The sequence below is a fragment of the Pan paniscus genome, chromosome 21 (assembly GCF_029289425.2).
Source record: "Pan paniscus chromosome 21, NHGRI_mPanPan1-v2.0_pri, whole genome shotgun sequence".
Classification (NCBI taxonomy): Eukaryota; Metazoa; Chordata; class Mammalia; order Primates; family Hominidae; genus Pan; species Pan paniscus.
Genome location: NC_073270.2, coordinates 8,774,416 through 8,790,269, shown reverse-complemented (window position 1 = coordinate 8,790,269; position 15,854 = coordinate 8,774,416). Strand labels below are relative to the sequence as shown.

At 37.0% G+C, this 15,854-nt stretch overlaps 1 protein-coding gene across 1 annotated transcript in view; it reads left to right on the top strand.

The window, feature by feature from the left end:
- HAO1 (hydroxyacid oxidase 1) overlaps positions 1 to 5,656 on the top strand; it is a 57,854-nt gene extending 52,198 nt beyond the window's left edge. Inside the window, exons 6-8 of the mRNA XM_003821359.5 lie at positions 2,760 to 2,918; positions 3,031 to 3,100; positions 4,977 to 5,656. Of these exons, the coding sequence (XP_003821407.1) occupies positions 2,760 to 2,918; positions 3,031 to 3,100; positions 4,977 to 5,047 (300 nt within the window). The 3' untranslated portion in view covers positions 5,048 to 5,656. The remainder of the gene's footprint in view (positions 1 to 2,759; positions 2,919 to 3,030; positions 3,101 to 4,976) is intronic.
- The last annotated feature ends 10,198 nt before the right edge of the window (positions 5,657 to 15,854 follow it).

The window sequence follows — 15,854 nt, the reverse complement described above, 5'->3', positions numbered from 1 at the left end:
GCCCCTTAGGGCTGCGTGGTGAAGTGTGATGGGTGGGGTGGGTAGACAGTCAAGGGAGGATTTATGGGCAGTGACTTGGACTCTGTCTCTTTTGCATTTAACTAAGCACCTCTGGTTCCATCTACTTTTGTTTATTTTAAACTATTTTGATTTGAACAAAGGTTTCCATACCTAAAATGTCAGAAATCAAGAGTATAACAATCGATGCAGTAGGAAGATGGAAAGGTGAGAGCTCCTTGCCAGCAGAAGTTGTGTTTGGGGGAGGGGTTGGGGGAGCAAGTTGTGCAGGGAGCATTCTGGAAGAGTGTGACTTGAACACAAATGAGAAAGAGGATTCTCTTTGCGAGTCAGATCCCTGTGGGTTTCTTTCTACATCCCTTACTCTGCCTGACGTTAGTGCCTTAAATATACCAGGTCCTTTATAAAGTGTTTGATAAAACAGTGAATAGAGGGATGAATGAGCAACAGTATACAGGGATCTTACCATATTTTCCTGGAGATTAACTCCAGTGGAGTTAAACCCACAATTACTTGCCCGAAGAAGCACTAAGGAAATAGCTAAAATGAATGGTCTCACAGATGTATAGAAAGCTGAAAAGAGGGAAACATAAACAGGGACATAACATAGTGAGTCTGTCTACTGTATTTATTTATCTAATCTGTTTGATCAGAATTATTTTGTGTAATATACACCTAGTAAAACTGCAGCGATTGAAAGAAAAAAGGGAGGATTGAAACACCTAGCAATAGATGGAACATTGTTGTTCACAGACACACGAAACACAAATCTGGGCTCTGTTTTTTAACTCAGGATTCACATTTTTAAGTACCTTTATTAGTTTACTTTTAGGCCGGGGTTGGCATTGGAAATTACCTAAACACACTTGATTTGACTGACTTTGAAAATGTGTATTGAACCCAAGCTAGATAGTATTTTTTTTTGGTTCTGGTTTCAAATGGGGAAATATGCTTAATTATAGCTTGCATCATGGCTTGGAAATTGTAGCATTTATATGTTGATGTAACTTGCCTGAATGCAAAAAGAGGACTATGTATAGGAAAAGGGACATATGTAAATAGATCCAAAGCATGTTTGGCAAGGCAGAAAAGCTAAAAGGGAAAGAGGAAAATTGCATTACCTGCCAAACATTTAGGGGCCACATGCCAAGTGTTACCTTCACTTCCTTCCAATCTGTAGCCCTGTTTGGTCTTCAGCCTCATACATAAAACCCTCTAAAGTTTTAGGGTAGAAGTGGGATAACCTCTGAGTGATTTCAGCACAATTATTTCTGGAAAAGGTGGACTTGAGTGTATGGCAGCTTCCTCAGCATACATTTTAAATAGGAACAGTACTTAATTTAGATTTTTACATTTTGGGATGAATGTGGGTGATTTCTACAGATTTCGACCTCTAGCTCACCTTGTAAATTGTTTTAATTCTCAAATGCAGATTCACATCAAAGTAGCCAATTGTATTAGTTAGCTACTGCCATATGACATTATAAAATGAACAATCCCAAACTCAGTGATTTAAATCATTGAAATAAATGATTTCCACGAAAGTTTGTATTGACCAGTGTCTACTGATCTAGGCTTGGTACTAGCTAGGTGGCTGGTATCCAACTGTCAGCTCCAGCTGGGCTTGGCTGTGCTAGCTCTGCTTCCTGAATATTTATCCTGGGGCCAAAGATGAGGGGGAAACAATACCTGGTGGACGGTCTTCTCATGGCAAATGACAAGGTGCAAAAAAGTAAGTGGGAATACATGAGGTTGCTTAAGGCCTATGCTCAGAAATGGCATTCTACCAGCTCTGCTCACATGTTATCAGCCAAAGTGGCCAAGGCTAAGTTGCAGGCAAGTGCACTTTGATGCCAACCTATGTCCATCATCACCAACTGCCAATCAAGACCAAGATCTTTACGGTGCAAGTGGTCATATTCCTTAAAAACAAGAAAAATGTTTTCACAGAGTGTTCTTTAATATATGGTTGGATGCAAAATATTTTGGATGAGAAAATAAGAGACTAAGTTGTTTTATTATTAGTTGTGTTTGCATTTTACACACTGCTTGCACTATTATCTGAGTATGAATTTTAACAATTGACTTGCAATGAGTAATGTTCAGAATAATTTATGTCAATAAAATACTTCATTTACTTTTATACATTTTATAATCTCAGCACTTTGGGAGGCTGAGGCAGGCAGATCACTTGAGGTCAGGAGTTCGAGACCAGTCTGGCCAACATGATGAAACCCCGTCTCTACTAAAAATACAAAAATTAACTAGGCATGGTGGTGGGCACCTGTAATCCTAGCTACTTGGGAGACTGAGGCAGGAGAATCACTTGAACTCTGGAGATAGAGGTTGCAGTGAGCCGAGATCACAAAACTGCACTCCAGCCTGGGGGACAGAGCAAGACCCTCTCTCAAAAAAAAAAACAACAAAAAAGTTATGAAAGATCAAGTGTTTTATGTTTATAATTTTTTGATGACAATCTTTGAATATAAGAAACAGAAAAAAAGACAACCTTGCACTTTAAAAGAAAAATAAGCTGCTCATTTCCAAATTTAGTTGGTGTTTTAGTTACTAGCATTTGTACCTCTCTTCTTTGAGGAGGAAATAATTTTACCATTTACCCCAAACCTACTTGGCTTCTTTCACTCTAAGCCCTAGCTGGATGTGTCAGTGGTTTTTGGAGGTGGAGTTGAATAACAATTCAGTGTTAATAGAGTCACATTATTGAACTTTTCTTTCCCCAGATTGATGTTCTGCCAGAAATTGTGGAGGCTGTGGAAGGGAAGGTGGAAGTCTTCCTGGACGGGGGTGTGCGGAAAGGCACTGATGTTCTGAAAGCTCTGGCTCTTGGCGCCAAGGCTGTGTTTGTGGGGAGACCAATCGTTTGGGGCTTAGCTTTCCAGGTAACTGGACAAAGAAATGAATACATAAAATAGACAACTTGACAGTAAAACAAATGAATAAAACAAGTCAGACTGATTTACACAATAGTTCTGTATCTTTTCACTTGGTTAGGGGGAGAAAGGTGTTCAAGATGTCCTCGAGATACTAAAGGAAGAATTCCGGTTGGCCATGGCTCTGAGTGGTAAGACTCATTCTTGTTTACAACTTTCTTTTCTTTTATGATCTTTAAGTCAAGGTCCTTGGTGGAGAGAAGTGAATTTGAAAGGGAAGAGTGTGGGATCATTTGAGTATATTAAATTTGACGTTGACTCCATATTTACAGCTTTGAGGAACTCTGCATGTGCAGTCTCTAGTAATTACTTAACCTGTTTTTCACAGCTTTATTAGGAATATTTTGGTGAGTACGAGTACTTGGAGGTGGTGGTACGAGTACTTGTAACATCATATTCTTCCTCATCTCATAACACATGAACACACACATCTACCTGGATAGTCAACAGCTCCCTTCGGACATCTAAGTGGCATCCCAAACTCTTACCTGTCCAAAACTAAGCTGCTAACTTTCCACGTTAAACCTGCTCCACCTGCAGTTTCTCCATCAGTTCATGTTAATCCCATAGTTTCAGTTGCTCAGTACAAAAATCTTCAGTCATTCTTGACTCTTCTTTTCTCTCACACCTTCTTACTCATAGGGGCTCGATCTTCAAAATATAATCAGAATCTGACCTCCCTGTCATCTCCACTGCCACCGCCCTGGCTGGAGCCATCATTGTCTCTCATCCCATGGACATTGTGGGTGGGCACGTCTATTCTCACCTATCTCCCCTCTCCCAGTCTGTTCTGATCATGGCGGCCAGAACGGTTCTTTTAAACATTCATTGAGATCATGTTACTTTTCTGATCAGAAAACCCCCAGTGGCTTTTGGTTTACTCAGAGTAAATGCCAAAGTCTTTATAGTGGTTTACAAGGCCTCATATGGTTTGACTCCCATCATCTTTCTGATCCCAACTTCTATTAATGTCACCCTTACTTATTCTACCCATGTGACATTTTGCCTCCATGATGTCCCTTGACTATGTGAGATATGTTTCAGCCTTGGGGTATTTGCAATGGTTGTTCACTCTGCCTGGATGCTCTTCCTCCAGACAGCTACATGAAAAACTTCTCATCTTTCATGTGTTCACATAAATTGTACTTTCTTAAAGGTGCCTATCCTGATTACTGTGTTTCAAATAGCAGTTTATCCTCCACCCATCTATTCGACTCCCAGTTTTCTTTTCCAGTTTTCTTTCATCCTTTTTCCATAGCACCTATTGTCTCCTATATATCATCTATCATAGAATTTCCTTTTAAAATTATATGCATTATATATTATCTGTTTCCCCTTTACAACATAAGATACATGAGGCAGGGGGCTTTATTGTCTTGATTGCAGTATTTTCAGTGTCTAGAGCAGTGCCTGGCACACAAACAATACATATTTGCTGAAAGACTAAATAAATAAATAAATAAATACACATTAAGATATTACTAGTGACTATTTCTAATTTGACTCAGAAAGAACCTGTAGCTAGAAAGAATGGCTGTGAGTTGATTATCAGCTACCCCATTTTTGAAGGTAAAGAGGGTTTCATTTTCTGTAATCCATATGATCTGGATTGTTCCCATAGATAAAACTCCCCAGATAAATGGTCTACTCACCACTGTACTCAGTCTGCAGACAGAGCCTCAACAAGAAGAATGCCATTCTGTGAATCCTCACTATGCATTTTAATTTGCTACAGACATATCCTAAAAGAGAGCTTTCAGTCACTGACTCTCTATTAAATGTGGCAGAAAGAATATACTCTTTGTGTTAATAAAAATATGTGCCAGTCATTTTGTGTTAAGGACTGTTTAGGTAATAAAAAATGGTCTCATGCCACATAAGATTTGGCAAGCCTACCTTGAATCATAAACCTTACATTTGTCAAATTTTACATTCCTTGGGAAAACGATTACCTGCCTGATTATTATTGCATTCAGTTCACATTAAATGTGTGCATTATTTTTTCAGGGTGCCAGAATGTGAAAGTCATCGACAAGACATTGGTGAGGAAAAATCCTTTGGCCGTTTCCAAGATCTGACAGTGCACAATATTTTCCCATCTGTATTATTTTTTTTTCAGCATGTATTACTTGACAAAGAGACACTGTGCAGAGGGTGACCACAGTCTGTAATTCCCCACTTCAATACAAAGGGTGTCGTTCTTTTCCAACAAAATAGCAATCCCTTTTATTTCATTGCTTTTGACTTTTCAATGGGTGTCCTAGGAACCTTTGAGAAAGAAATGGACTTTCATCCTGGAAATATATTAACTGTTAAAAAGAAAACATTGAAAATGTGTTTAGACAACGTCATCCCCTGGCAGGCTAAAGTGCTGTATCCTTTAGTAAAATTGGAGGTAGCAAACACTAAGGTGAAAAGATAATGATCTCATTGTTTATTAACCTGTATTCTGTTTACATGTCTTTAAAACAGTGGTTCTTAAATTGTAAGCTCAGGTTCAAAGTGTTGGTAATGCCTGATTCACAACTTTGAGAAGGTAGCACTGGATAGAATTGGAATGGGTGGCGGTAATTGGTGATACTTCTTTGAATGTAGATTTCCAATCACATCTTTAGTGTCTGAATATATCCAAATGTTTTAGGATGTATGTTACTTCTTAGAGAGAAATAAAGCATTTTTGGGAAGAATATATCTAGTCCTTTTGTAACAATATGAAATTTTAATTTTATTTTCTGAACCTTAATTATCTCCTCGTTTCCTTTCTGCATACCTTATTGGTTCTCCTATACCTCCTACTTCTCTTTCTTTACTCTTTTGATTCTTTACCACTGATAGCCATGTGCAAGGGTAGCTACATAATGTGTGAGGACTATGCCAAATTAAAATGTGGGCCCCTTGTTCAAAAAGCAAGACAAAACCCTTTTCCTTCCTTCCACAGTTTTTCTCTTAAGCTGTCATGGAGACTTGCTGTTTCATGTCATGCTTCCTTGGGCATGGGGATACCCACATGGCAAGAGTAGAGCCTTCCAGGTGCCTGGGGTATTGCCTTACAACTTGCCTTGATCTTACCTGTGCCCATGCCCAGAACCCTGCTGGGGGTGCAGGGCAAAAATACTAAGCAGAATGCCTGAGCCAGCAACCAAGAACTCTCTTAGCAGACATGGGGAGGTGACAGGAGATGGAACAATGTATGATGCTAGGCTCTCAGTGTCCCTGGCACAAGTTCCATTGTTGCATCGTGCATCACTTATAAAACACAAATTCAATGATAACATTATTAAGTATTTCAAGCCAATAACCACAGAGCATCAAACCCTAAGCCCAAGTCCCCTTTCTGAGCATGGAGCCCTGTCCACTGCATGAGGAGCATGCCCATGAAGCCCTGATCACGTGACTTTTATATTCATTCCCAAACCAAGCATTTTACAAATTGGAGGTGAACTAGGTAGCCAAAGTAATTTTGAAGTTGATTTTTCGTCATCTCTTTGGTTGTTCAACCACGGTGAGGTACTTAATGAAACAATTCAGAATCAATACCTGAAAATATGATTATTATATTATGTTTTATTATTATTATGCTTTATTATTCCCAGAACTCTTTCTCTCTCCCTTTTTCCTTCTAAATGCTAGGAGATTCCTAAATATTAGCATGAACACACAAAAAACTTTTTTCTGAAATTATATACCAGTCTGGTAAAAAATAATCACTTAACTTTATGAAAAAGAAAAGTTATCCCTTAACTTTTTCTCAAAATACACAGAGCAAATATTTCTATCACATCATGTAATTGGTTTATGCTTTTCCAATTAATATTAATCAATGAATAAGTATATAGTAAGCACCTCTAATTCCCTCAACAGATTCAAAATGCCTTCTCTGTTGGCACAGAATTTCCATTTTGACTACATCACAGTGTGTGGTTGTGTGGGTGCTTGCTTAAAAGTTGATAACTTCCCAGAAAATAGAGATCTCCAAGTGGTGTTTTATGTAAGGTTTATGCAAGTAACAGTGAGAATGGGGATTAGTGGTCTTAATTCGTGAGTTTCTCATAATTTTTAAGATTCCCTGAGCCACAATAACTCCTTGAATGTAGATTTTCATTTATTTTTTCAGAGTTGGAATATATCTGAATGCTTTTTGTTTGATAATTTTTTTCATAATCAAAGATATACAGCTTTTTGCTTTTACTTTTTTTTAATGAGTGATATGGACCCAATTGTAACAGTACTGAAATCAAAAGTGCGTAATGGTTAAAAGAGGAATGGTGTGTGTTAGTTGTACAATCCCTTCCAAGAGTTTTGAAACTTAGGCTTGATAGATAGATTGCTTTGAGGAAGCCAACAAATGCCTCTCTTCCTAAGTTTCTTGAAATATGTTGGCGGGAGGGGTAACAGGGCTTCATAAGGGCCGCCTCTGCCTTTTGTGTATGTTATTTTGTGTATATAGTGCTCTAGAGCAGTTTCTCAAGCTTTGATAGTGCATCAGAATCAATGGCAGGGCTCGTTGAAACAGATTGCTGGGCCCCACACCATGGATTCTGTTGCAGCCATCTATGTGAGCCAGCTATTGGGTGTGGGCTCCAGGCAGAGAGGCCAAGCCTCACCTTAAAAGGCCAGCTGTTCCTTAGCCAATTGATACCTTTTCCATTGAATTGTATTTCTTATTGACATATGAAATTCATACAGCGAGGTGTGTAAGGTGCTGAAACCTGAGTGTATCGGTGGCTACACTTTACATTTACACCTATATGCCTACCTCCCAGATAAAAATACAGAACATTTCCATCATCTCCAAACATACTCCTTCTACCAGAGATAAACCTATGCTGATTTCCATTGCCATTGATTGGTTTTCACTGGCCTTACACTTCACATAAGTGGAACCATACAGTGTGCACTTTTGTGTTTAGTTTCTTTTGCTTAACATATGTGAAGTCCATTCATGTTTTTGAGTGTATCAGAAGTTAGTTCTGATTATTGCTCTGTAGTAATCCATTGTAGGAATGTACCACAATTTATCTATCTCTTATCCTATTGGGTTTTTTTCCAGTTTTCTGCTGGAAGTTGACTCTAAATGATTTTTGCAAAAATGCAAATTCAGTGTTATTTTATAATTTTTCAAGAAATGCAAGACATTCAGATTTTTATGTAAAAAAATTTAAATATTGGACGATATTTAACATTTTGAACACTGAGCAGGTCATGTTAAACATGGATGTGGCCCCCAAGCCACAAGTCTGAACCCTAAAACATTTTATCCTCACAGATGTTTTCCTCATGGCTGAAATCACTCTTATGCCCTGACACAGAATAATGCCTGAGACCTGTAGCAGTGATGGGTGCCTTCCAACAGAAATTGCCAGAATCTCCTTTGTTTAAGCTTATTTATATTCAGCTACCTGGAAGAATGTGGGTGTGAAATAAACCTTCTTCTCTTTACGAGGCTTGGGGAGCCCAGGTTCCCAGGCCTGTAGGAATGAATTGAATAGTATTGATGCCTCTTAGCGTGATGTTTGCAGACTGCATTTGGGTCATTGCTGTGTTATTCATTTGCTTGTTTATCTTGCCAAAACATTGGCGTTTGTGAAACAGCTTTAGAGGGCTGTGGTGGATTAGGAAAGCATGAAAGGAAGTTGTGGCTTGCTCTCAAACAGAGAGAAAAGACTTTTCTCTTCATTGTAAAATTCATAACTTATTTACTGTCTGATGGACTATGTTCCATGTCAGTTGCATAGCAACATAATAAAGTTTGTCTGTTTAGGAAAGTCCGAAGATTTCTTTTAACATAAAGACAGAGGATGCTTTCCGAACTTATATTTGCCTCAGCGTGCATTCTGTCACATGCCAATTATAGAACAACATCAGGATGACAGTTTATTTTAGGTAATGTAAATGTTAGCTCAAATGATAGGAGGCTATTATTATATGTTTATGTGATGGGAAATCTCATCTATTCTAAAAGATGCAATTTCCTGTTCTTACCCAAATCAAACTTGAGCAATAGGTGTCTTCTTTCCTCCCTAATGTAGTTGCCCATTGTTGGAGGAAATAAAAAGATAGTTTTTTATTTTTAAATCCAGTTATCTGTTTGCTTTTCCACTGATATTTTTCTGATCTTAGATAATGAGTATAAGTTCTATTGAAAGTTTTCCAGGACCTTCTAAAAATTAAGAATTGTGTTACCCTGAATGATGCCAAAAGAAGAGCTGGAATTCAAGTGAGAGATAGGCTTGATTTTGTTTGTTCTTTTGATTCAGCATCACAGGGGAAAAGAACCTTGCTTGGTTTCCTATGTATCTTTTCTGGTTAGATCATCTGTCTTTAACGCTGATTTATTTTCCATTACAGTCAACATCCTGAGTCTGTTTCTAACAGTGGAATCTTCATATTGATAGAGTCTTTCATGGTAAGATTCTTTACATGGTGTGTTCGAGCTTTCTTACTAAACTTAATGAAGATCAAGACTAACCTGCTCAAAAGCACTGAGTTAGAATCCTGAAGATCTGAATGATTAGCTGTGTGAAATGTTATGTAATCTGAGGACCCTCAGATGCTCAGCTGAGAAATGAGGGCGGCAGCATCTGCCTACCTCTCTGGGTCATTATGAACACAGCATGGTGAAATAGGTGAGAATTTATCATGAACTGTAAATCAACAGTCAAAGGAAAATATTATTTTATATTAATAGTTTAATAATGATTATTATCAGGAAAGAGAATAAAAGACATTCTAATAAGTATTTTATGTTATAGTATTTATTTAGAGAAAAGTTGAATATTTTACAGAGTAAAATAAACATCACCACAGATTTTACCACAGAGAGATAAACGTTATTTATATTGGGTGAATATCATCTCAGACTTTGCTGTGTTTGAATAATCAGTAGCAACTGGATAGATAGAAGTGGTTTTGAAGCCACCTTTGCAAAAATTATAACAATGAGAAAATTATGACAGTGAAAAAGACCTGATCTAATCAACTTCCATCTTACCTTTGACCTCTGAACTTGGGCCAAGCTAACATTGGGAGATATTTAGTTTATAGTTTAAATAATAACAGCCCTTCTTAAAAACTAAACAGCCCTTGTAAAGCTAAGGAGGATGAGAGGAGCCTAAATTCTGTTAAGATGTAGGCCTAAAGGATGATCAGCCTTTATTCCAGGGGTCACAATATTTGGAACTTCCCCAATTACTCCTGCAGATAACATCACCATTGTGTACCCTAAGATCGGCCTTTTGAGATGTCTTTTCAGGCTTTGGCATTTCTGAGGACTGGGTGGCCCCACACTGATCCATGACTCTTGACGCAGCTGGTCCGGTGGCCCCCACCCAGAAGCAGACTCAGTGCGCAAAGACCATTTTCCAAACTCCTATGATTACATCCTTAGCCAGTCAGCATTACCCATTCCCTAGCCAGCCAAACTGCCCTTGAAAAATCCTCGCCTTTGGATTTTCAAGGAAGTTGATTTGAGTAATAATAAAGCTCTGGTCTCCTGTTTAGATGGCTCTACATGTATTAAACTCTTTCTGTATTGCCAATTTGTGTCTTGAAAATTTGGCTCTATCTGTGCAGTGGGCAAAATGAACCTGTTGGATGGTTACAGCTTTACTAAAATAGGACTATACAATACATGTTATATTTGAGTAAGAGATTCAATTTATTTTTACTTGAATTTGTAGAAGGAAAAGTAAAGTTGGAAACATTTAAAATTAAGGTAATTTTTTTTCAAAAAGATATATCGTAGATTAAAAGTGCCTGCACAATGTATTTGGAAAATTATGAAAACTTAAAAGATTAAAGTAATTTTTGATTTATGGCATACACTTTCTTTAATTTTAGCACCAGTTAACTCATTGCTATAAAAAATGAAGTAATTAGTCTCTTACATCTACTCTCCTTTTTTCCTCTTCTCTTCCCCTTTAGTGTGTGTGTGTGTGTGTGTGTGTATATATATATATATATATATATATATATGGATATAAAAGGATATATATATATATCCTTTTTTTGAGATGAAGTCTCACTCTGTCATCCAGGCTGGAGTACAGTGGTGTGATCTTGGCTCACTGTAACTTCTGCCTCCTGAGTTCATGTGATTCTCCTGCCTCAGCCTCCTGAGTAGCTGGGATTGCAGTCATGTGCCACCACATCTGGCTAATTTTTGTACTTTTAGTAGAGATGGGGTTTTACCATGTTGGCCAGGCTGGTCTTGAACTCCTAACTTCAGGTGATCCCCCCCCACTTCGGCCTCCTAAAGTGCTGAGATTACAGGCATAAGCCACTGCACCCGCTTTTTAGGGCCAGGCACAGTGGCTCACGCCTGTAATCCTAGCACTTTGGGAGGCTGAGGCGGGTGGATCACGAGGTCAGAAGATCGAGATCATCCTGACTAACACAGTGAAACTCCGTCTCTACTAAAAATACAAAAAATTAACCGGGCGTTGTGGTAGGCGCCTGTAGTCCTAGCTACTGGGGAGGCTGAGGCAGGAGAATGGCATGAACCCGGGAGGCGGAGCTTGCAGTGAGCAGAGATCACACCACTGCACTCCAGCCTGGGTGACAGAGCCAGACTCCATCTCAAAAAAAAAAAAAATATATATATGTATATGTATATGTATATGTATATATATAATTTTTAAATTATCAAAGTATAAATCATTGTCTTCTCTATCACTGATTTCCAAAATTGTTTAATACTGGTTTTCATTTAAATGGGTTCGGTACTTATAATTGTCATAGCTTCTCCATTCTCTGGTTCTTACCTTTGATTCACCTCCTGGTTCCCTAGATTTCACTGGCCAACTGTAATTTCAAAAATAGCTGGTATTCTTTAAGTTTGTGCATGTTTAAAAATCTACTTGATGTTCTTGTATTTGAATGACACCATGGATAGGTATACTACTTTGGGGTCACATTTTCTGTTTGTAGACATTTTGGATTGCTTTCTGGCATTGAATTTTATGTGAAGAAATGAAAACTGGCTTACTCTTTTGCTCGTGATGTTTTAACATAATCTCCCCACGTCCACTTTCCAAACCCAATGTCTAAAAAATTATTTCTTTATCTTTGAATTTCAATGACTTAAGCTAAGTTAAAGCTAAATGTCACATGGCTTACAATTGTGAAGCACAGCTATGCCTAACCCACTGTATTTTATTTTAAATTTGAATATACAAAAAACAACCAGCATAAGTCTCATATCAATTATTAACATATATTTTTACAACATTGTTCTCTACTTTTCTATGTGATCCTTACCAAACACATTATAATGACATTAATAGCAATGGTTATTATATTCTAAATTATTGAACATTTTTTCTTTGACAACAAACTTCCTTAGAGGTTTTTGTTATCCAGACCAGTGCTGTCTGGTGAATGTGCTGTGATGATGAAAATGTTACCTGCACTTCCAATATAGTAGCCATCAGCCACATGTGGCTATTGGGTGCTTGAAATGTGTCTAGTTTCAATGCTTCATTTTATTTAATTTTAATTAATTTAAATTTAAGTAGTCATATGTGCCTAGTGGGTGTGTATTGAATAGCACAGATCTAGATGTTATGAATAAAATTGAGCATTGGGGAAACGTAATCTAATAGACTCAAGACTAGTTTAAGTTGACCAACCCTGCTATGTGATTATCCTGGGGAAGTCATATAAAGTCTTTTTGATGTAGCTTTCCAGTTTAAAAAAATACAATTTTATAGTAGCTCTTACCCTTATGGTAGACAGATAAACTGCAATGATAAATGTAATACAATTTATAAGTTATTCTATATAGCATGTAAATTAATTGCAATAACAAATATAATAAAATTTTAAAATTATTTGGGTAAATGCTATATTGATCTAAAGCTGCTTTGTGGAATTATTTTTGGTTTGTTTTTCTTATTAATCTTTCCATTCAGTTTACTGTTACCTTTTTGGTAAGGATAACCTAGAAAAGCACAATAATTTTGTCTAAAGTTTAGAGTTCATGGCACAGCCCAGCTGTTGAGTGGACAAACTTGAGAAATCTCAAGTCAAACTTGACAAATCTTGAGAAAATAATCTTGAATGTTAGATTTCATCCTTTAGGTGGAATAGTAATATAGCTAATCAGTAAGACGTAATGACAAGTAGTGATGCTTTCAAACAGTAAAAATAATGCAGGTGTAAGCTATTATGAAAAGAATGGTAATAAAAATATTTGGCATGTAATGTAACGACTTATATCTTGGAAATCTGGAAAGAATGAACAAAACTTTTAGATATAATGAAATATTTCCAGCAGAGTGAATGAAACCCTGTATCCTAAACAGCAAAATGGCACCAATAAGAAGTCTTTCTCAAGAAATGTTGGCATCTCTTTGACATAAGAACACAGGTTTCTTTATCATATGAACAAATAGCATTGCCCAAGTCAATAACACATTTTGGCTCTGATTTTTCTTTATTTTTAATACTATGTTATTTAGTTTTATTATTAATGTGCAAACCACTCAGTTTTTAAAAAATATTCTGAATAATAGTAGACAATAGCTATCCCATATACAAAAATATAGTTTTGGTTTGAATTTTGTTTTATTTTTTAATCTCCTCAAGCATTTATCCTTGTTGTTAAAAACAATCCAATGACCCTCTTTTAGTTATTTTAAAATGTGCAATTAAGTTATTATTGACTATAGTCATCCTTTTATGCTATCAAATACTAGGTCTTATTCATTTTTTCTACTCTTTTGGGATCCATTAAACATTCCCACCTCCCCTTGAATCCCCTACTACCCCTCCCAGCCTCTGTGTTACATAATATTCTACTCTCTATGTCCATGAGTTCAATTGTTTTCATTTTTACATCCCACAAATACATGAGAACATGTAATGCTCACCTTTCTGTGCCTGGCTATTAAACTTAACAAAATGATCCTCCGGTCCTATCCATGTTGTTACAAATGACAGGATCTCATTGTTTTTTACAGTTGCATAGTACTCCATTGCATATATGTACCACATTTTCTTTATCCATTCATCTGCTGATGGACACTTTGGTTGCTTCCAAATCTTGGCTATTGTGAACAGTGTGGCAACAAACCTGGGAGTGCAGCTGTCTTTTCGATGTACTGGTTTCCTTTTTTTTGGGTATATACCTGTATTAGTCCATTTTCACGCTGCTGATAAAGACATACCTGAGACTTCGCAATTTACAAAAGAGAGGTTTAATTGGACTTATAGTTCCATGTGGCTGGGGAAGCCTCACACTCATGGCAGAAGGCAAGGAGGAGCAAGTCACATCTTACATGGATGGCACTGGCAAAGAGGGAGATTGGGCAGGGAAACTCCCCCTTATAATACCATCAGATGTCATGAGACTTACTTGCTATCATGAGAACAGCATGGGAAAGACCCACCCCCATGATTCAATTACCCCCCACTGGGTCCCTCCCACAACATGTGGGAATTCAAGATGAGATTTGGGTGGGGACATGGTCAAACCATATCAATACCTAACAGAGGGGTTGGTTTGAATTTTGGTTTAAATATTATTTGATACTATAACCATACTATCTAGTTGAAGTACTAAAGAGCAATATTTCTCAAGTCTTTTTTTGAGAATTTCTGAATAATAGTAATTTTATATAATATGTGTCATAGTGTGAACAACCCTGTTTTAAGTAGTAATATTTTGGTTTTAATACACCACAAAAGTAGTCAGGAAGAAACTCTTTTTAAAAATTCTTCAATTATTTGACTTAATAAAGCTAACATTCACTGTTTCCAAGATTCCCAGCCACATATATGACAAAATAAATAAATAAATAGAAAAGCACCACCAACAACAAACTGGACAAAACCACAAAAAATATTGGAAGACTCAGAAATTAGTAAAATGTTAATCTACCAAAAATTTAGTTTATGCAGTTATTATAAATTCATCATTATGGGCAGGGCAGTGTATAAGAAAGCCAGAATCCACAACTTCAAAAGGTAATCACTGATGCAACTGTTTTGTCTACATAACTGCATAAACAGTTTGCCTACTTTCCACTGAGTTAACCCGATACTTTGTTGTCATGTAAACACAATCTAAATGAAATCCACAGATTTTCCCCCGAAATCTTATTTTAGCTAAATTTTTCTTGGCTAATCTTATTCCAGGTCTGTTAACAATTTATCCAGAATTATTTGATTGGCTTTGAACTCTTTTGCCATCTCTTGTCCATCCTTTATTGGGCAGGCAAATGATGGAGAAAATGATGCAAGTGCAAGCAACTAAACATATAAAGAAGGTCTGTGGAAAGCAGAGCACTCCCCACAGTTTTGGGCCTTTCTCTGGAGGGGAGTGGTTAAAAGGACATGGGAGGTTAATGTCGAAACTGCCTCCCCATTGGAGAGACGTCCTTTTTCCAGAAGTTCAGGAATGAGAATCTCTCCCTGCTCTACTAAACATCCTCTTTGTTAACACTCCTGCTTCCAAAGTTCTTCAAGGCTTCAGGTTAATAAAATAACAACATTTATTTTAAATGTTAATTAAAATTATATATGATGAATCAATTACAACTATTCAGTCTCTAGTTGTTTTCACAAATATTTACATTCCTATTGCTTATTCAAACCTTCCTGACGATGAAGGTTTACATGATCCTCTAATGTCTTTTACCTTGCCCAGTAGAGGGGAAATGAGAGATGATACAGCTGCAACAACAATAACAACAAAATAAGACTCACATCCTGCAAGAATCTAACTCTCCTATCAATTATAATTTATTTTATGTACTCCTGACCATTCTGTCTTTTTGACTCTTGTTCAGGAATAAAGCATAAATCAGGTATTCTTAGTAGTCTATTCAATATAAAAGCCAACATTATTTTCCAGTCTAGATTCATTTGAAACTCAGAAATATT